At 41.5% G+C, this 22,029-nt stretch overlaps 1 protein-coding gene across 1 annotated transcript in view; it reads left to right on the top strand.

Moving 5' to 3' along the window:
• The window catches only part of FNDC1 (fibronectin type III domain containing 1), a 130,183-nt gene extending 114,357 nt beyond the window's left edge, over positions 1-15,826 (top strand). The window contains exons 16-20 of the mRNA XM_050949406.1: positions 3,943-4,022; positions 6,528-6,557; positions 9,452-9,613; positions 12,364-12,486; positions 13,918-15,826. Of these exons, the coding sequence (XP_050805363.1) occupies positions 3,943-4,022; positions 6,528-6,557; positions 9,452-9,613; positions 12,364-12,486; positions 13,918-14,033 (511 nt within the window). The 3' untranslated portion in view covers positions 14,034-15,826. The remainder of the gene's footprint in view (positions 1-3,942; positions 4,023-6,527; positions 6,558-9,451; positions 9,614-12,363; positions 12,487-13,917) is intronic.
• Positions 15,827-22,029: the final 6,203 nt, after the last annotated feature.

Raw genomic sequence — 22,029 nt, 5'->3', positions numbered from 1 at the left:
AACTACCCAGCTCTCCTCTGCTGGGGATTCCTGAGTGTGGGGGCATCTCCAACGGGTGTAGCAATGGTATAGCCAGTCCCTGTACCATATCCCTTACCAGCCCCAGTAAAGGGCTGTGTTTGGAGTGAAGAAGGGATGTAACCAAAGTGCACTGAGTTCTCTTGAAAGCTGTTGTCAGATGTCATAGATTATAATCCAAAAATGGATCTTGACTGCAGGAATCTGGCCCCCGTTTCCCATTTCTGTCCATAAATAGGACAATAAACCTTGTGAATCAAGAGCAAAACATGGGTTAATTTTGTGTAAGTGCCCCATACTGCCTGTCCTTCTCTGCCAACACACTCTAAAGGAAATTAACATAGTCCAGCTGCATGGCCTCTTTTATTATAATGTCACTACATTTTGACCATTTGCACTTTCCTGTGCCACAAGATGCATCTGTTACTCTTAGGCTTTTATATATGTTAGGGTATAAGTTGAAATTCCTCTCAGCAGCCAATTGGATCAGAAGAGTTAGCTAAACAGTTATGAAATGGTCATCACTGATGAGCTGGAGGGGCCTGTGGGAACCAGGCTTTGGGTCTGGTAAAGGAGAAACTCTCTTCACTTTTTCAAAACATTAAGTCTCTTGCCCTGCTCCTTGCAAAGGCAGGCCTTAATGTAAGCCCATCTAAACTGAAGCAAACTGATCACTGTGGTCAGACTGAAGGAAAATGGGATCCACTTCCTCAGCAGGAGGCTGGCAGAGGGAGCGGGAGAAAGGGAGAGTTTTGAGGTAAAACACGGCAGTTATCTTTGGTGTGTATCCCAAAGAATCTCCTCGTTAACCCTCCCTAAAATCCTTCAGATGGCCCAATGTGTGATAAACATAAAAACTAGTTACTTTCAAGGAGTCGGGGGTTAACAACCCACCCCTAAAGGCCAAGACCAGTTGTATTTATGTTCAGCCCGTGCTGGATACTTCCACTATTGTTGTGAGCCTCATAGTTCCTGCAAGAGGAACTCCCTTCCTTCTTGCCTGCCCCACTAAGTGATCATAGAGGGATGTAACATATAGTCCCCACAACCCAACATCCCCCCCAGGGAAACTAAAGAACAAGTTTAGAGGTGAGGAGAGGGGAAGTGTCTCTCAGGGAAGAGGGTGGGAGAGAAGGGTACAGAAGGTGAGCATGGGTTTGTCAAGGATGAGAAGAGGGGCTGGGGAACTGGAAAGTAGAGATCATGGTAGGATGGAGCAGGCTGGGAGCCTAGGGAAGGGATTCAGCAAAGTTGGGAAGAGGGGAAGAGCTCAACCTAGACTGCCGATTTCCGCAGAAGATAATTGATTCACAAGTTCCTATGGATTTTTTCCCATGGTGACGTGTCTTGGCACTGCTGTTACCACTTTGGAAATTAGGGTTAGAATTCTGTTTTTGTAGTGAGTTGGCTTAATACAACAAGAAAAAGGCTGTGGCCGGCAGTCAGAGCATGTGACGCAGTGATTTTGTAAGATTTCACAAGCTAAGGAGCATTTGGCCTGCTGCTTGGATGGGAGATTATCGAGGGAAATAATCCAGGGGGTTGGTGGCATTCTTCCCTCAGAGCAAGTGCTGACCCAGTTATGTTGGTCATAGATGATTTTAGGAGGCACTATGCTTCTGGAGATACTTGCTTTTGGATGAGATGCAAATATTTATGGTCATTAAAGATGCCGGGTATCATTATTATTTATTTATTTATTTTGCAAGAGTGGAATCAAGCAAGCAGCAAGGAAAGAAGAAGCTTAACATAAGCATTTATGAAAAATCATGCATTTTAAGCTAGAATTTTTGCCAAGTAACCGACTTAAATTGCCTCTTGCTTTTTGCAATATTGCTTCTGAAGAGCAGACATTCACTTTCATTTCAGCAACAGAAACTTAGTATTTGCAAACATCTGGTCTTGTAGTTCGGGCAGTAGCAGCCCTGTGATTAGCATCCTGTATAAGTGCCTGTCAGCATTGCCATTACAAACCCTAACCTCTGAGCAGAGGATGTGGGGTTCCCCACTTCCACTGAATCACAGATGGGACAGATACTGGGTTCCACTGGTCACAGGTGGGACCCAGCCAAAAATGTGATAGGTCCACATGCCTCAGCAACGACTTTTGCCTCAGCAATGACTCTGGCCCACAGAGTGCCCCCAGATTTGTGGCAGTGTAGAGGCATTGGCTTGCATTGGAGTTGCACTGCTCCAAGGGTGGGGACTCCACGGAAAAGAAAAAGTAGCCCAAAAGGAGAGCTAGTCAGACAATGGTAAGTGTGTTCCATGAAAACTTTTGAACCATTTTCGTTTTTGCAAAACTTTTCATGAAAAAATTAAAAATTTCTTATTAATGTTAAAAATGTTTTTTGATTCCCCCCCTTCGGTCTCTTTTAAACTCCTTCTCCCTTTTCTAGTGGCGGAATGGATAAAAAGAAAAAAGGGAGAGAAAGTGGGGAGAAAACAAAGACCCATAAAACTGAACACCAAAAAGGGCAGTTGGTTGTTTTTTTTAACCAAAACGTAAAATTTTTAAATGAAATGAAAAATGCTTAAGCATGTGGTTAATTTTAAGCAGCTGAATAGTCGAGTTTCTATCCAGCAAAGCATTTGAGTTTTACTGGGACTTCTCACTTAAAGTTAAGCACTTACTTAAGTACCTTGCTGAATCAAGGCTTCGATAACAAACTAATAACTCAACATATGTACCAAGTATCAGAGGGTAGCCGTGTTAGTCTGGATCTGTAAAAGCAGATGCATGCATCTGAGGAAGTGAGTATTCACCCATGAAAGCTCATGCTCCAAAACGTCTATTAGTCTATAAGGTGCCACAGGATTCTTTGCTGCTTCAACATATGTAACTTTTCTAAGATTATTCACTTACTTCTAATCTCGAAATGCTACCACTTCTAAAGAAATGTAAAAATTCAGAATTTCGTCTCAGATATGCTATTTTAAATCTAGACTTAATACTATTGACATCTTTGGAGTTAGTCTGGATTTACATTGCCGCAACTGAGATCACGACATATCTTGTGACTTTTCTATCTTTTATTCCATTCCTGTTGGCAAGTGCTCCCTTCAAACATGCTGTTTGATGCAAACTGGCTATAATTGCCTGGATTATTTATTTTTCTTCAACAAACATGGATATTTTCACTACTGTGAAAATGTCTGTAACAAAGGGACAACTGCTCAACTGGTATAAATTGCTATAGCTCCATTAAACTTACTGGTGCCTTTTGCCCAATGGAGTTACACCAGTTTACATTAGCTGCAATTCTGGATTCATCTTTATAGTCTTTATAGCTGAGTTGTTGCTGAGTTCAGAAAAGGCAACTAAAATGATTAGGGTTTTGGAGAGGGTCCCATATGAAGAAAGATTAAAGAGGCTAGGAAAAGAGGCGACTAAGGGGGGATATGATAGAGGTATATAAAATAATGAGTGATGTGGAGAAAGTGGATAAGGAAAAGTTATTTCCTTATTCCCATAATACAAGAACTAGGGGTCACCAAATGAAATTAATAGGCAGCAGGTTTAAAACAAATAAAAGGAAGTTCTTCTTCACGCAGCACACAGTCAGCTTGTGGAACTCCTTACCTGAGGAGGTTGTGAAGGTTAGGACTATAACAGCGTTTAAAAGAAAACTGGATAAATTCATGGTGGTTAAGTCCATAAATGGCTATTAGCCAGGATGGATAAGGAATGGTGTCCCTAGCCTCTGTTTGTCAGAGGGTGGAGATGGATGGCAGGAGAGAAATCACTTGATCATTGCCTGCTAGCTTCACCTCCTCTGGGGCACCTGGCATTGGTCACTGTCGGTAGACAGATACTGGGCTAGATGGACCTTTGGTTTGACCCGGTACGGCCGTTCTTATGTTCTTATGCTCAGGGAATCAATACTATTTTTAATGTTTGCTTTATTCCTCTTTTTATTATAGATACTATTTTAAAGTCCAAGCAAAGAATCCCTATGGTTATGGGCCTATTAGCTCTTCAGTCTCATTTGTCACAGAATCTGGTAAGTGTTGCTTATTTCTTCATTTAAAGCTGAGATCTTAATAACAGGTACGATCGGACCAGGGCCAAAGCCATGGTGATGACTATGATGTTCAACTTTTCTGCTTAAAAAGTCTCATTAAACCATTTGTTTTCAAGAAAATCAAGAAAATGTATGTACTCTTTCATGTCACTGAAGAGGTGGGAAGTTTTAATGAAACTTTAGAGGGAATGAAAAGTTAAATTTAAAATAGAAAAGATAGCTCATACTCAGTGGTGTGGAGGCAATAGGAAGTTAAATACATCTTTGATAGGTTGTCCAGATACTTAATAAACTAGCTTTCTAATTGTGAACAGCTGAAGGGCTGGAAGTACTCATTTCTGGGAGGGATATAGGAAACAATTGTTCCACCCGACAGGCAAATTTCAGTTCTCTTTTCTTTCTTTGATGAAGTCTGCTCCAATTTCTTAGTGCCAATAGAATGTTGGAGGATAATATACTCTATAAAAATAGTGTACTCAATAGGCTATTTTTATCTACTTTTATTTCTTCTACTGAGCTGCAGGCCAGTCATACTACTGACTAACAAGGGGTCAAACTCTGCAGAGTTTATTTGAGCAAAATATCCATTGGCTTCAAGGGTCACCGGTTTTGGCCCTACGACAACATGGATATATATTGCTTCTATGTGTGCCCATTGAACCTGATCCTCCAGTCTCTGCCTCAGAACTTCCATTAAAATCAGTGGAAGTTCTGTTTATAGAAACAAAACAAAAACTGCGCAATAAAGTAAATGGTCTTATGAAATGAATTCAGATATTTTAAAGGCATATTGCATGGTCAGCTGTAAATTAAGCAGAATTTTTAGCATTAACTTCAATGGGACAGTAAAGAGCTCCACAGCTTTTCGTAAGTTCTTTGCAAAATGGACTGAGAACAGTGGGTTACTTTCTATTTCATCAAATAATGAAAGTTCCCTGGAATTTTGCCAAATAATAGATAACCATGTACCTTGTCTTCAAGCATCTTACACCAAAGAAAGGCCAATTCAAGAAACAATATAAATCACAATGACGGATACAAAGAATTGCTCCTGTTGTTTTATCCACTACTAAGACCTAGATGCACAAAAGGACGTAAGCATGGTAACGCTCAGCATTGTGACAGCTAATTTTTAGGCACCGTGAAAAACTGCAGGACCAGCACTGAGTTGCGAGCCTAGGCTCTCTATGCAGTGAATGTGGAGAGATAGGCACCTTAGACTGTGATCCATAAAAGCCAGCACTCTAAGTGTGGAGTTGCCTCTGCTAGCCAATGGGAAATGCCAGTGAGAGGGGGTGTGTGGTAAGCCTTCCTCTCACAGAGATACACGTGCCTAAGTCTGGGCTGCAGGAAGGTGCCTATCAGTGCTTGTGGCTCTCAGCTCTGTACCCTCTCCAGGAGAGCGTTCACCCAGGACATGAGAGACTCAGGATCCAGCTCTCTGCTCCCATTACTCTTTTAATTAGCCAGAGTGGAACAGTTTCAACAGGAGAAACTGAGGGAACCCCACAGGAGACTGTCCCGGAGCCCGATGGTTAGAGTAAGGATCTGAGAGGTGGCAGATCCCTTCTTCCCCTCAGGCAAAGGAGGGACTTGAATCAGGGGTTTGCCACATACCAACTGAGTGTGCTAACCACCAGGCTAAAAGTTATGAGGGTTGTCTTCTCCTCCTCTGGCTTTTTTTTTTTTTGTATGTGCTCGCCTGCAGGATCCAATCCACTAAGCATACTCAGGTTAGGCCCTGCAGGTAAGTTAGGCTGCCGATTGCTGTCTTCCCCCAATTCATGCATCACTCTGAGTCTTAGGCAGGAGATAGGCATCTGGATGCCTAGAGGGAGGCAGCAGTGCACATACCCAGAAACAGAAGTGTCGGTGCCTAGGAATCTTTGAGGGTGAAAACTTAGGCGTCCAGAGGGATTTAACTACCTAAAGGGTTGGGAGGGTGGAGGCATGTGCATCACAGTGGTCCCAAAACTGGTACTTAGGCCCTAAATGAGGGATTTAGCAAAATGACCTGCCTGTATAGACAGCTGGTGCTGACTGATCTGTGAGGTAGAATAATTGAGAAGAAAAACACAGTATACCTTTAAAAGATTGCATGTTTAAACTGGTTCTGATTGGCTGAAGTAAAGAAGTCTGTTTTTAAAAGCTAACAGAATAAAGGTTTTTTGTTTTTTTTGTTTTTACTAATTTTAACAAAAAAACCTGTTGCAGTTTAAAGATCCATCAGAATAAAATATATAATCCAAATGCAGGTGCGTGCCATCAAATGTGAAAAACATTGGTGTAACTTAAGCACCATTTGTTTTGAAAAGAAACAGAAACCCATATCTTCAGCGTTCTTAAAACAGCTAGAGACAATTTTTTTTTGAAGCTGATATTTCTTTCTTGCATGATAGCTAGTACACTGTAACATTAGGAGACACTAGTCTTTGAGAGAAAACACTAAAATATTTGTTTCTTTTGTTTGTTTCATTCTTACAGATAATCCACTGCTTATTGTCAGACCACCTGGTAAGTCTCACTACTGATATTTTCTTGATATTGTCTATAAAACCTGTGAAACAAATCTGGGCATTGTAAAAATTAGGCACTATGACACACTACTTACCATTAGAGTTTAAGGGAGGAGTGTGATATAAATTTATGTGTTAATTCCCAGCTCCTGATTCACCTCAAGAATCTGTGTTCCAGTCTCATCAGGCTTTTGAAGCCAATTACCTCTTAAAAGAAGTATTGTAAGTGAAGTGTATTATGTTAGGCTAAAATCAAGTGTAGAATCTGTTTATACCTGGTATACCCTTTATTGGGAGACTATACCCTGCACTTTCATGAGGCTAGATTGAATTATTTAAGCATTCCTTTCCATCTCTAACTACTATGCTGAGTTGAGACTTGCTGGGTAGAGGTGGGTTGTTCCAGGATCTTGATGAAGGTGGAAGTAATGGACTCCCAAGACACCAGACACCAGTCCGTTGGAGACTGTATGGAAACAACTTACTGGCACTGAGACCAAGTTTGGAGGACACCTCTACATGACCAGTAAATGATTTCACTTAGGGGGTGTTTACTCGTCAGTAATAAAGTCTGAGTTTATTAACCAAATGTGGAGTGGAGCTATGGTGACTGGTGGTGAGAACCTGGGATATAATTGTATCTTGAATGATAATTCTCCAAAAGTGGTCTGGTGTTTTAATATGAAGACAATTTTCCAGAGGCATTCTGATTATATTCTGAAAGCCAAATGGCCTACTTCAGAGCAGCTGTTGCAAGGATTCTCTTGAGCACTGTTGATGGTGGCCAGGAAGTTGACGAATAAAAATATTAACATTAATCGCATTCTTTTCTTGATATTTTGTTCTTGAAATGAACGTTTCACTGCTTTATTTGTATAGAGAAGTGTTATGGCCCCAATCCTGCAAACCACATTTGACTAACTTTACATATCTAAGTAGTGTCATTAAGGTCAATTCAGTTGAATCCATGTCCATTTCAGTTGAGTTCAATGAGTTACTCATGTGTGTAAAAGTTACTCACATGCAAGTGTTTGCAAGATTGGGCCCTATGTTTGTGCTTTGTAAAAAGGAAGAAAGACAAATTGACATTTTTAAAACCATACTTCTCATTCTTAACAGTTGCCAATAAAACAATAAAAAAACAAAGAGGACTCTAGGAAATAACATGAAAGAAAATTAACATTTTCACATTGTAAGCTTACATCTATTTTATCTTGCATGCATATTGGTACAAAGACATTCTAGAAGGAAGGTGGATTCCATTATTTAATATAAAGGAACAACCAATTATTTGTAATATTGATCATGTGCAACATAATTATTAAATGGTAGCTTATAACCACTGCAACATAGTGAAGAAAAAACTAGTTCATTTGAGACTCAGCAAAAGATCTTTATTTATTTTTTTGCTGGTGTCAAATCTGTTTTGATTTAACTTGAGCTTCTGTGGTGAAAGCCAAATTTTCCACCCAGACACACACACACACACACACACATCACGAGAGAGAGAGAGAGCCCTCTAGGTTTCATATCTCATCTTTTTTAACACAACACCAACAGATTTTACTCCATGCTGAAGCCTGTTACCCATTGCAGATTTTTTTCCACAACATCTGTTCTTTAGTGATGAAACTTACTTTTTTTGGGAGGTGAGGGGGTGTAATGTTAAACCACAAGACACTGCATTCAGATAGCGCTAGGATCTGACCTACACTCATATAGCCTCCATTTCAGCAAGGTACTTAGGCTTATGCTTAATTTTAGGTTTAGAAGTCATCCAATTGAAGGCAATGAGACTGTTCATTGTTTAAAATTAGATCTGTGCTTAAGTATCTTGCTGAACTGGGGACAAAATCAAGGGAAATAAGAACTAAGGCTGATATTCCAGGGTAAACTGTGGCCTTAGTCACATCCGTACAACCTCATTGACTTCAGCGGGACTGCATGAATGGAACTGGGGGCACACCCACTGCATCTAAGTATTGCAGCAGTGGTCAATGGTATTGTATATAGGCCCACCCATTGTTTGAAGATGCCCACTCCTCCACACCCCAGTTCTAGGTGCACTAAAATGAATTGGGTATGGGACGGTTAAATAGTATCTCTTACTGTTCAACATACATTTTGTGGTTCAATTTTATCTTTTCACATTTGTGGTTTGAATTAAAACAGACAGAAAGCGAGTGCTCCTGTAAGTCTGTGATAGCTAACATGCTACCTGAATGGTCACTTTTGTGGTACATCTTGTCAGATGGGATCCTTGCAGAGAGGATGGATTTGATGATTGGATAGGAATTGTCCATCTCTGACATGATCTGCATGGGGAATAAATATTTAATAATGGGCTCTTCAATCTGGCAGAGAAAGATATAATGTGATCTGTAGCTCGAAGTTGAAGCTAAACAAATTGAAACTGAAAATAAGGTGCATGTTCCTAACCGTGAGGGGAATTTACCGAGAGTCATAGTGGATTTGCCATCACTGTCAATTTTTAAATCAAGATTGGATGTATTTTCTAGAAGATCTGCTCTAGGAATTATTTTGGGGAAGTTCTGTGGCCTGTGTTATACAGGACATCACACTAGGTGATCACAATGGTCCCTTCTGGCCTAGTAATCTATGATCCACATAAATATGCTATATGTAAGCATATTTTACACCATTTTAATAATACATTAATGACAAATGTCTGGAAGGGACTTGACTAAGACATCAATTTTATTTCATTTGAGACTTAAATATGATTTTCGAACTCAGCTGTTTCAAAGTAAAAGGGTAGTTTATTAACCTGCCACAGAATCTTCTGGGAACAGGACATTCATCTTGATAAAATGCTGAAATACAAGACTGATCCTCTAGGCTTCTCCTTTTATTTTATTTTGTTTTTTTAAGGTGGTGAGCCCATCTGGATCCCTTTCACTTTTAAATATGATCCCACCTACTCAGACTGCAGTGGAAAGCAGTATGTGAAACGCACTTGGTACCGAAAATTTGTGGGAGTGGTTCTTTGCAACTCTTTGAGGTACAAGATTTACCTCAGTGATGACCTGAAAGGTATGTTTTGGGATTATTCTTACAGTGCTGTCACCCCTTCACTTACTGTATCCATCACTTGTGGACCCTATCAAAGGAGTACATGGCTAAACTGACGGCACAATTTGGATACACATATGGCAGCATTTAGCTCTTAAGGATGGGAACCTAAAGCAGTTTCCACAGTGAAAGCAAAGTTGTACTCTCTAATCATAATAGAGCTCTCTCTGAAATGTTCTGTACTCATTACTCATGCAGAACTTCTGACATCGTAATGGGAAGTCCACACATGGATTAATTGCAGACTACACAAGAGAGAACCACAGAATGGATAAAAGAGGGGACTTATACTCTGAACAGGTTAGATACATGGTAGTGCAGCAATTGTTCGAGCAAATCCAGAAGCTGTAGCTGTTCAACAAGGGCTGTCATATAATTGTAGCCATAATAATAGGTTGTATTGAGAGGGAATGTTGAATGGGGTTATCCCCTAGGCTTTTCAAAGTGTTTTAATGGGGTTTTTAGCAAAATATTTGTATTGTTTAAAGAACATGTATAAATGAGTATTTGTGAGGACTTGTGGTCTCATGCCCATCTCTGCGGGTTCCAGGCAGTCCTCAGACTGCAGCCACCACTTGACAGCTTGCTGGTACCAGCAGGGAGTGTAGTCCAGAGAAACCGCCCACAAAGCTCCTGATTTGGAGGAGACATCTAGCCTCTCCAGTTGGCTCAGACGTGCTTTGTAAGCCAGAAGAAGGAACAGGAAGTTGTCTGAGGAACTAAGTGGATCCTAGGCCGGCTGCAACATAGCACCCTGCCTTGTTCCAGATCCTTGCTTCTACACCCTACCTCTGGCTACTGGCTCCAGCTCTGACCCTTGGCTTGACTCGGGACTCTGATTCTAGCTCTGGTTTATGACTCCTCCTCTAACCACTAGATGTGACTGGCTACATCAGGGATCGTCAACTTTGGCACACGGCCCACCAGAGTGAGCACCTTGGCAGGTCGGGCCGGTTTGTTTACCTGCCACGTCTGTAGGTTCGGCCAATCTTGGCTTCCAATGGGTGCGGTTCACTGCTCCATGCCAATGGGAGCAGCTGGAAGCAGCACAGGCCAAGGGATGTGCTGGCCACCGCTTCCCGCAGCCCCCATTGGCCTGGATCGGCAAACTGCAGCCACGTGCCAAAGTTTGCCGATTCCTGGGCTACATCCTGGTCCATGACAGTAATATGCAAACAACCAGAACAGTAAAGCTCCTGTATATGAGACCTATCGTCACAGTTTCTGGCTTAAATTTGAGAGTACTGTCAACCTAGCAATACTGGTGTCTGGGGCTATTTTTACTTCCTCATAACACATTAAAATAATGGGTCTTGTTGAAATTTCGTCTGCTATAATCTGTACTGTAATTCTGATAAATTACTTATTCCAGGGACTTTGCTAAGGCTTTTGATACTGCCTCACATGACCTTTTCATAAACAAACTAGAGAAATACAACCTAGATGGAGCTACTATAAGATGGATGCATAACAGATTGGAAAACTGTTCCCAGAGAATAGTTGTCAGTGGTTCACAGTCAAACTGAAAGGGCATATTGAGTAGGGTCCTGCAGGGATCAGCTCTGGGTCCAGTTCTGTTTAGTTTCTTCATCAGTGATTTAATGGCACCAAGAGTACAATTATAAAGTTTGTGGGTGAAAACAAGCGGGGAGGGATAGGATTAAAATTCAAAATGATCTGGACAAACTGGAGAAATGGACTGAAGTAAATACGATGAAATTCAGTAAGGACAAATGCAAAGTACTCCACTTAGGAAGGAACAATCAGTTGCTCACATACAAAATGGGAAGTGACTGCTTTGGAAAGAGTACCTCGGAAAGCGATCTGGGGGTCATGGTGGATCACAAGCTAAATATGAATGAACAGTGTAACACTGCTGCAAAAAAGCAAACATCATTCTGGGACGTATTAACAGGGGTGTTGTAAACAAGACACAAGAGGTAATTCTTCTGCACTACTCCACACTAATTAGGCCTCAGCTGGAGTATTGTGTCCAGTTCTGGGTACCACATTTCAGGAAAGATATGGACAAATTGGAGAAAGTCCAGAGAAAAGCAACAAAAAATGATTAACGGTCTAGAAAACATGACCTATGGGGGAAGATTGAAAAAAATGGGTTTGTTCAGTCTGCAGAAGAGAAGACTGAGAGGGGACATGCTAACAGTTTTCAAGTACATAAAAGGTTGTTACAAGGAGGAAAGAGAAAAATTATTCTCGTTAAGGAAAGAAGCAGTGGGCTTAAATTGCAGCAAGGGTGGTTTAGGTTGGACATTAGGAAAAACTTCCTAACTGTCAGGGCAGTTAAGCCCTGGAATAAATTGCCTAGGGAGTTTGTGGAATCTCCATTTTTAAGAGCAGGTTGGACATACACCTGCAAGGGATGGTCTAGATAAAATTAGTCCTGCAATGAGTGCAGGCAACTGGACTAGATGACTTCTTGAAGTCCCTTCCAGTCCTACTATTCTATGATTCTAGCATAGGGAATGTTCCTAATGAAACTACAAAGCTTTTTTCTCTCTTAATTCCCATTGGCAAATGTAGCATTCATCACCTCTTATATTTTTATTTACTGGTGTATTGCTGCTCATCACTATAGTATTTCATTTTCTCCCATCTTTATTTTTCTGAAAACAGGAAAGCATCATTGGCTGAGATAAGGCCATTTGAAACAACAATATGTGTCGGTTCTAATCTTATATGTCACCTTTCAGATACATTCTACGGCATTGGAGATAGCTGGGGGAGAGGTGAGGACCACTGCCAGTTTGTGGATTCACACATGGATGGAAGAACAGGGCCTCAGTCATATGTAGAAGCCTTGCCCACCATTCAAGGTAAAAATAAAAAAGGAAAGCTGAAATGAAAGCTGAGGAATTGCACTTCACCCAGTATATAGAATTAAGAGGCTTTCTGCCTCCCTGTCTACATTTATATCACTTTTATTAGGAACCAGATTGACACCACAGTTTGAGAGACTGTATTGTGTGATGTCCTGGTATAATAATTTGCAAACCACAACAGTTTGTGAAAGTTCAAACAAAGAGAATGAGTCTGCAAATAAATTATTGGAATAAGACAGAAAATAGAAAAAACCCTTAGGGTATGTCTACACTGCCAAAAAAACCAAAACAACTTGCAGCAGCGAGTCTCAGAGCCTGGGTCTACAGACTGCTGTTAATCATTCACTCAGCATTACTGGTTTTCATCTTACACTGTTTGATGTTGTTTTTTAAGGGTTGGGGTCCCATGAAGAAACTGAAGTATTCACTTACATGTAGATATCATAGAATCATACTGCACTTCTCTATTTAAAATAAGGATTGTTAATCCAGCTGTACATTACTGTCTCTAAGAAGCAGAGATGTAGAACACACAAATTATACAACTGGCACAGGAATCAACATTTCAGATGTTCCACTGTACAAAATATGCAGAAAGAATGTTGAAAGTCTTTAATGCTTTGAGCTGTCACATCCTTTATACAGATGAGGGAAAGGGGCTATCAGTTTAAAAAAAAGAGGAGGGTTTAACTCTATATTTGCTGCATGTAATTTTGCCTCCTTGTTTTGTTATAAAAAGTAATATTTGTGAATCCCATCTTGAACCCTTTAAGATACAATAATTCCTTTTATTTTTATTTGCAGTTTGATTGTAGCTGTGTTGGTCCCAGGAGATGAAGGACACAAGGTGGATGAGGTAATAACTTTTGTTGGACCAACTTCTGTTGAGGGGTGGTTCAAACTTTCAAGCTGCACAGAACTCTGAAGACGAGCTCTGTGTAGCTTGAAAGTTTGAACCCTCCACCAATAAAAGGTAGTCCAATAAAAGATAGTACCTCATCTAGCTAGTCTTTTAACATTTCTATGGCATGTTCACTCCAAAGTGCTTCATGAGCTTGAATTGATATGCAAATTTTATCTAGAGGGATAACTTCACCTGTTACTGAAATTCAGACACCTTTTGGAATGAAATGCAAAAGCTCGTTAACAGCACAATAGTTAGATATTTAGAACAGTAAAACCAAACCAAAATGTATGTAGGGAGAATGCAATCATTCAGAATTGAAGCAGGCTAGAGCATCGGCGTTAACAATCCTACTTCTCATGAAGTTTGAGGATTAATAAGTGGCTCCCATGCCTTAGTTTTTGTTGTGGTACCTACTATATGTTCTATATACTATATATCATATATTCTGTACTGCAAAGACGTCATTTGTCAAGTTACTTTGCCTTTGGCTTGAACCGCTGCTGTTTTTCCACCAACAGGGTATTATCGCCAGTATCGCCAGGAACCCGTGTCATTTGGGCGCATTGGTTACACAACACCTTACTACTACGTCAGCTGGTATGAGTGTGGCGTGCCAATTCCAGGGAAATGGTAACCATGTAGCAGTCCACCTGCAGATTGTATGGAGAGTGCACCAACCATGCCTTTCAAATGACTTGTACTGGAAGACTGTGACCAGTTGTTTAGGAAAAGAATAAAACATGAAAGAAACCAGCTAAGACCAGTTGCTCAAGAGACCCCAACCAAATCAAATACTGTACACATTTTCTCAGCTGAAATCTGTGGTGCTGTTTGAGCTCTCGGCTTGGGACAGCATTTGAATTTGGTGCCCTACTTTCCTTCTCTGGGTCTTAAAAGGCATAGATATGTGGTTGTAATGGGTGCAACCAGTGCTCAGTGAAACCTAAAACTTTACTGTTCACAAAAACTTGGAAGGTGCGTGTATCCTGCAGGAATGACCTAAGCATGCTATGCTTGCTTAATGGAATTTTAAACACTTTTCATTGTTATTAATGGAATGCTCCATCACTTACAACTTGTGGAGTTCCATGCTTCTGAGTTTTACTATACAATCATGCCAAGTTGCTAGACATTCACCAAAGGGAATATATTCTACTTTAAACTTCTCTGGTGGGTTTGCCCATTGCTGGACTAAACACCAGGTCACAATGTAAATTCGCTTTTTTTATATATATATAATACAGTACTCTATGTCCAAAGTACTACATAGAGAAGCTGAGTTTTTCTTGTTCACTAGATAAATATGGCTGGGATTTTTATGTAAAAGGTGCTGTTAATTAATAGATCTTCTGATTTTTAGTCCATGAAACATTTTACTATGCACAATATATTAACCATGAAAAGAACTTTGTTCTTCTTATTAGTGAGCAAAGGTCTGTGACAGCTTCCTAGCAAACCAAAGGACTGGATATTTAATGGAAGTAAATCTTTTTACCTATACTAAAATTGCATTATAAACCAGCATAGGTGCCGTACCAGCAGAGTGTCAACATTTAAGTTAAACTTTCTGTCCAGTACTGTTTAAAAGGCTGAGTTCAGTTTTTGTTTGATTCATTTTCATCATCTTTGTGTATTATTTATTCCTTGTGAGGTTATTAAGTCTCACTGTGTGAATGGAGGCACAGTAAGATAACACAGGACTTGCAGACAAGTTTTAACTCATTTTCTAAACAAAACAGGCACCTCTAGGATGCTTGAGCAGCACGAAACTCCTCTGACTCCGATCCATCATGTGAATGAAGTGTGAAAGTCCTCATTCTTTCTCTAAAGCACATCAGAACGGCAAACCACACAGCATGTCTTCCATCAAAGGCGGAGAAGCAAAAGCTGGTGTGTCTGGGAGGTGCGCTCCTGATTTTTAGCCAGGAATACAAACCTTATTTGGGAAGTGGGCAGTAACATAGAATTTCAATATGCATCAGAAGCAATTTCTCCTGCCATATTACTCTTTCTCTTAATGTAGCATTGAGTTTACTCTGACCCCAAGGGATTTAGCCTTTGTGGCCATACTGTTTCGCTGTTACATCTTATAAGCCTTTGCTCACGTCAAAAAAGACTCCAGCATTCTGACGGCCTGGGAAAATAGCAATATACCTGGGGGACAAATTCAACCTCTTGATCATCTGTCACTCTCATTCCAGTTTACATACCATATAGGACTAATATCTTATAAGCTGCTTTTGTAGTTATTGTAAATGTATGGGGAGAAAAATAACTAAAGTGATTATTAAAAGAGCTTTTTATTTTCACAGTGGTGCTGGGATTGAACACTGAATTGTTTTCACATTTTGTTTTGCTTCAATGCAGTGCCAAATATATGATCTTTAAATATAGCTTCTTTCCCTAATAAACGTATGATATATTGTTCCATTTTTTTTAATTGCATCCCCTTTGGTTGTCTGCGCCAGGTAGTCTGACATGCAGGATCAAGCTGCATAATGCCCCAAACACACACTTGGAACAGTAGAAGATGCCACTTTGTATTAAGGCAGGAAGTGTATGTGAGTGCAAACTTGCCCAGGATTTCACATAGGGTTACTGGGAGGGGGGAGATGTTCCATAACAAAATTGATTTTCTCTTGTATTAAATCTGTATGATGTACATCCACATCATGGGCCATATCCCCAGCTGGTGTAAAAGGGCATAACACTATTGAATTTAAAGGAACTATGTTCAGTTTCCCTAGCTGAGAATCTGGCCCCCTGTCTATGGATGGGTAGTCTGCTGCCCCCGCAACCAAAGGGTGCTATAGTTTGCACATTCATAGACTGCAGCACTTGTGAAATGTGATTTCAGATCATTCAAACACATGGGGCGGGCTTTCTGCGCCAATCTGCTCCCTTCAGTCATCTGATGGAGATACACCTGGAGTCAGAGAGTCCCAAGTGGATGCAGAGAAAACTTGATCATTGCCTCTCTGCAACCCCCAGTTTAGTGGGCAGTCAGGGTTGTATTGGAAGTATGGGGAGAAAGACTGGCCAGAGTGCCCTGCACTCTAGCAATTCTCAGCTGATGAATGATCCCCTAGAGGACCAAAGCCATTTGGGGCACGATAGAGCAGCTTCTGGGCTCCTCTAACTTGGGGCAGAGAATTAGAGGGTCATAACTGGCCACCTACCACTTCCCTTGCTCTGCTGCACTCAGCAGAAGTTGGACCACAGCAGAGAGTTCACCCCATAAAATGCAATAGCAGGTTGTATGTTCTGTTCTATTTTATATAGGGTCTTATACCACCCTCATCACTATAGTATGAGTGCCTTTGTCTCTTGCATTATGCAATGTGAATGTTATGTGTGGTTAGTTCTTTCTTTCATCCTCTCCCCAGGGGTGAATGGTGTGTAGTGTAGGGTTTTGTTTTGGTAGGGTTTTTGGTTTTGTTTTTTAATGTACATGTTGCTCTGTGTTTGTTAAAGAAGGCAGGTCAAAGTGCACCTGCTTGTGGAGCAGAAGATGGTGGATTTGTGAGGGTTGGTAGGTCCTTGGAGAGTTTGTTCCACCGGCCTGTTGCCTTCATCTGAACGCCCCATCCACAAAGCCTTTGCTTAGCTGCCCAAATTTCAAGGAGGTAACTCTTTGAATGTAGAGTAGTTCGTAATCCTTCTCTCAGTCCTTCCATTCTGAATAACGAGATCTGCCATTCATAAAGTTACGATGACAGTTACGAACAGTTTTATGCTTGTGCCCATCATTGCAGTGTTGGAACACCTTCCATGCCAAATACATTGGCAACGTGAAGTGGACCCTAGTGGACTCATGGAGTCTCTAGCTCATCACCATTCAAGTTGTGAAAGCCCTGCTTGGAGTATAGGGTCTTTTATTTTTGTGGCGGGCAATTGATCCTGTACATGTTGTTCTTATTATGCTGGGAAAGCTTTATCAAATAGGAAGGTTTTGCAATGCTTCCTAAAGGTGAGTAGACTCTGGACTTGCCTGATCTCCTTTGGAAGTTCATCCAAAGCTGGTATCCCTTGACTAACAATGCTTTGTCCCTGGCTTTCATGTCCTTCAGCTGGGGTCTGAGAGCTGGATTGTCCTAGTGAAGCATAAATGCTATGGTAGTTGTAGATGCAATCTCTAACGGAGCTGGAACTTTGTCCATGAATTACTTTGAAGATTAGCACCAAGGCCTTAAACTGGCAGCAGGAGCAGACTAGAAACCAGCAGAGCACAGGCTTATGGATTTACAGTCACCCAAACCATGGAGAAGGTGGGCAGACCTCATCCTGTACCAGCTGGAGCTTATACATATATGCATAGGACAAATGTGTGGATTACTATGGCCAGTGCCTGGTCTAAGGGGAAAAGGTAAAGTTTCCTACTGAGCTGGAGGTGAAAGAAGACATTTTTAGACATTGTTACTATGTGGTCATCCATAAGAGCATAAGAATGGCCATACGGGGTCAGATCAATGATCTATCTAGCCTGGTATCCTGTCTTCCAATAGTGGCCAGTGCCAGAAGCTTCAGAGGGAATGAACAAAATAGGGTAATTATCGAGTGATCCATCCTCTGTTGTCCAGTCCCAGCTTCTAGCAGTTAGAGGTGTAGGGACACCCAGAGTATGGAGTTGTCTCCCTGACAATCTTAGCCATTGATGGACCTATCCTCCATGAACTTATCTAATTTTTTTTAACCCAATTGTACTTTTGGCATCCACAACATCCCCTGGCAGCAAGTTCCACAGGTTGACTGTGTGTTGCATGAAAAAATACGTCCTTTTGTTTGTTTTAAACCTGATGCCTATTAATTTCATTGGGTGACCCCTAGTTCTTGTATTATGTGAAGGGGTAAATAACACTATCTCCACAGCATTCATAATTGTATAGACCTCTATCATATCCACCACTTAGTTGTCTCTGTTCTAAGATGAACAGTCCAAGTCTTCTTAATCTCTCTTTCATACCCCCAATAATTTTTGTTGCTCTTTGCTATACCTTTTCCAATTCTAATTAACTTTTTGGAGATAGGCAACCAGAACTGCACACAGAATTCAAAGTGTGGGCATACCAAGGAATTATAGGTAGCATTGTGATATTGTCTGTTTTATTATCTATCCCTTTCCTAATGGTTCTTAACATTCTGTTAGCTTTTTTGACTGCCACTGCACATTGAGCAGATATTTTCAGAGAACGATCCGTGATGACTCCAAGATCTTTCTTGAGTGGTAACAGCTAATTTAGACCATATCATTTTGTATGTATAGTTGAGATTATTTTTTCCAATGTGCATTACTTTACACTTATCAACATTGAATTTCGTCTGCCATTTGCCTGCCCAGTCACTCATTTTAGTGAGATCCATTTGTAACTCACAGTCTGTGTAATTCAGTTTTGGAGTTAACTATCTTGAGTAATTTTGTATCATCTGCAGACTTTGCCACTTCACTGTTTATCCCTTTTTCCATTTATGAATATGTTGAATAGCACAGGTCCCAGTACAGATTCTTGGGGGACTCTGCTAGTTACCTCTCTTCATTGTGAAAAAAGACCATTTATTCCTTCCCTTTGTTTCCTATCTTTTAACCAGTGTGACAAAGTTCCTCCTCTACCTTGGTGGATCCTGCACTTATTTGGCAGATTTGCTCACCTCAGTGATCTTCCCCACAGTCTGGGTCAACTTCTGTGTCTGATCAGGAATTGGGAGGTTTGGGGGGAACCCGGGCCCACCCTCTACTCCGGGTTCCAGCCCAGGGCCCTGTGGATCGCAGCTGTCTATAGTGCCTCCTGTAACAGTTGCATGATAGCTACAACTCCCTGGGCTACTTCCCCATGGCCTCCTCCAAACACCTTCTTTATCCTCACCACAGGACCTTCCTCCTGGTGTCTGATAATGCTTGTACTCCTCAATCCTCCAGCAGCACACCCTCTCACTCTCAGCTCCTTGCACCTCTTGCTCCCAGCTCCTCACACGCACTTCCTCTCCTCTGGCTCCCCCCAGCCTGACTGGGGTGAGCTCCTTTTTAAAACCAGGTGCCCTGATTAGCCTGCCTTGATTGGCTGCAGGTGTTCTAATCAGCCTGTTTACCTCAATTGGTTCTAGCAGGTTCCTGATTATTCTTGTGCAGCCCCTGCTCTGGTCACTCTGGGAACAGAAAACTACTCATCCAGTGACCAGTATATTTGCCCTCTACCAGACTCCTATACCCCACTGGCCTGGGTCTGTCACACCAATTATTGATGCATTATCCCATGACTGCTTACTTTGCTTAGCAGCTTTTGGTGAGTGACCTTGTCAAAGGCTTTCTGAACGTCCAAGTATGCTATATTCACTGGATCACCCTTGTCCATATTGTTGACTCCCTCGGATCATTCTAATAGATTGGTGAGGTATGATTTCCCTTTTCCAAAGCCATGTTGACTCTTCCCAAACATATCATGTTCATCTATGTATCTGAGAATTCTCTTCCAAATTCAGTGAAATTAACAGAACGTTGAGGCTTTGAACCACTTTGACAAACAGAGGTTGTGTGCATTCAGTATTGGTGGGGAAGTGTGCCACAGCTAGTCCTTTAAAGCATTTCCTCCTATTTACCGGCATCACTGGGTCTTGTCTGGGTTGAGGTTGCACCAAATGCTTTTAATCCAGCTGCCTTTTTACATACTTTTAGGCACAGATTCAATAACATGTTGCTGTTTCTAGACTCAGACTCAGGTCTTGGGCAGCCAGTGTCCTAGTAGATGCATTTGCTACTGAATCAGACACTTGGCTGCACAGTATAATTAAACTGCCTCTCCTTGCGAGGGCTGTTTTTATAATACTGAGGAAATGCCAAAGAGGCTCAACACTCTTTCTAAATCCAAGGTGGGTTTTTTTTAAGAGGATAGTGCTCTGTGTTAACATGCAAGGAGTGGGGATAATCCTCCATCTAAGATAGATGGACAGACAGACACACACAAAATTAGGAGAGATAGTTTCCATCCAACAGTAAAATCTCTGGGAAAGGTCTAAAAGACCTCTAATCTATCTATAGTACTGCTATCCCCTCCCCCGTCCCTGTATCCCCTCTCATCTTACCATAGCATCTGAATATCTGACAAACTCTAATGTATTTTTCCTTCATAGCACCCTTGGGACGTAGGGAAATCCCAGTTTTACAGATAGGGAACTGAGGCACAGGCTTCAGGCTTGCCTACGTAAACACTTAGTTTGTGGTGAGCTGGGGTGTAATCTGCTGTACATTAAGTGTCTAAGTGAATCCCACTGTTCTGCACTAAAAGTTCCCTAATGCACTTTAATCGACTCCCATTTCAAAGCAATGTTGATCAAAGCCTTTTTAGTGCGCAGCAGCAGGGTCAACACGGACACACGGTTCATGGCAGGCTAGTGTAAGGTAGATTTACACCCCAGTTTACCAGAAACTAAGGTCTTATATAGACAAGCCAAAAGTCTGTGCCTCTATTCCCCATCTGTAAAACTAGAAGCTTTGAAACAGAAGTAGATTAAACCACACTAGGGAACTTTTAGTGTAGGACAGCGGAGTCCACACAGACAGTGCATGGCAGATTTACACTCCAGCTGGCTGCAAGCTAAAAGTTTGAGTAAACAAGCCCTAAGTAACTTGCCAAGCTCCTACAAGAGGTCTGTGGTAGAGCAGCAAGTTGGACCCAGGTTTACTGTTTCCTAAGTTAGTGCCCTAAGCTGTTGGACCATCCTTCTCTCTGTGCTATCCTTCTCACAGAGTGTTCCTTACATTGTTCCACTGCAGAGGCAGGTCATGCCCCCTCAATGGAAAGATGTATGTGTCTGCTCTCCAAACCCTCCGTTCCAGGTCTGGGTTCCCAGCGTAATCCCTCCAGTTCCATTGGTGCTGCCGCCCTCCCCAAACAGCCCACGTATCATAGCATAAAACAGAACAAGAACAGCTATGAAGCATGACAGAAAGCGTAATGGAAATATCACTCAGACAAAGCAAAAATACCAATTAGTTTGCACCAGTGATTTAGTTGTATTAGGAATCCAGGGAAATCCTCATCGCTTTGCACCTCTCCCACTTTCTCAGCGATCTGTTTCCTGGGTTGAAATGTTCCATAACTCCCTAGCCAGGAAATATATCCTCCCTGCCCCTATATACTTTTTATAGTCTCATTTAAATATAGTATAACTTGCTATTTAGCTGAGGCTGCATGTGGGAGACCTCGTGTGGCTTCCCTGAGCTCTAATGATTTCACAAATAAAGTGCTGAGTGCCGCAGTCTCTTGGAGTGGCCTGCTTAGGATGGCAGTCAACATCCTTGTGGCTAATGCTGATCACTGTTTCCTTTCTTGAGTCAGCCATTCTTCTCTTCCTATTCTCCAGCCTCAATGGGATTAGGGTGAACCGTACTTCTCTCTTCCCTTCTCATCTCAGGAAAGCGCATCCTGCCTGGGAACAGCAGGAAGCAGTGCCAGCTCCTAACAGCAGAGCTGCCATTTGGGCTGATCAGCACATTTTCATTTAAAAACATTATGAAACTCCTGGCAACAGATAGGATACGCTGACCACTCTTAACTCTATAACCCTGCTTGATTTGATGTTTCTCCCACAGCTCTACCCTTGACATTCGGTAGATCTTAATCTCTAGACAAGCTGTG

Source organism: Gopherus flavomarginatus, chromosome 4 (assembly GCF_025201925.1).
Source record: "Gopherus flavomarginatus isolate rGopFla2 chromosome 4, rGopFla2.mat.asm, whole genome shotgun sequence".
Lineage (NCBI taxonomy): Eukaryota > Metazoa > Chordata > Testudines > Testudinidae > Gopherus > Gopherus flavomarginatus.
Note: the sequence above shows the minus strand (reverse complement) of the source record. Positions and strands in the feature narration are given on the sequence as shown.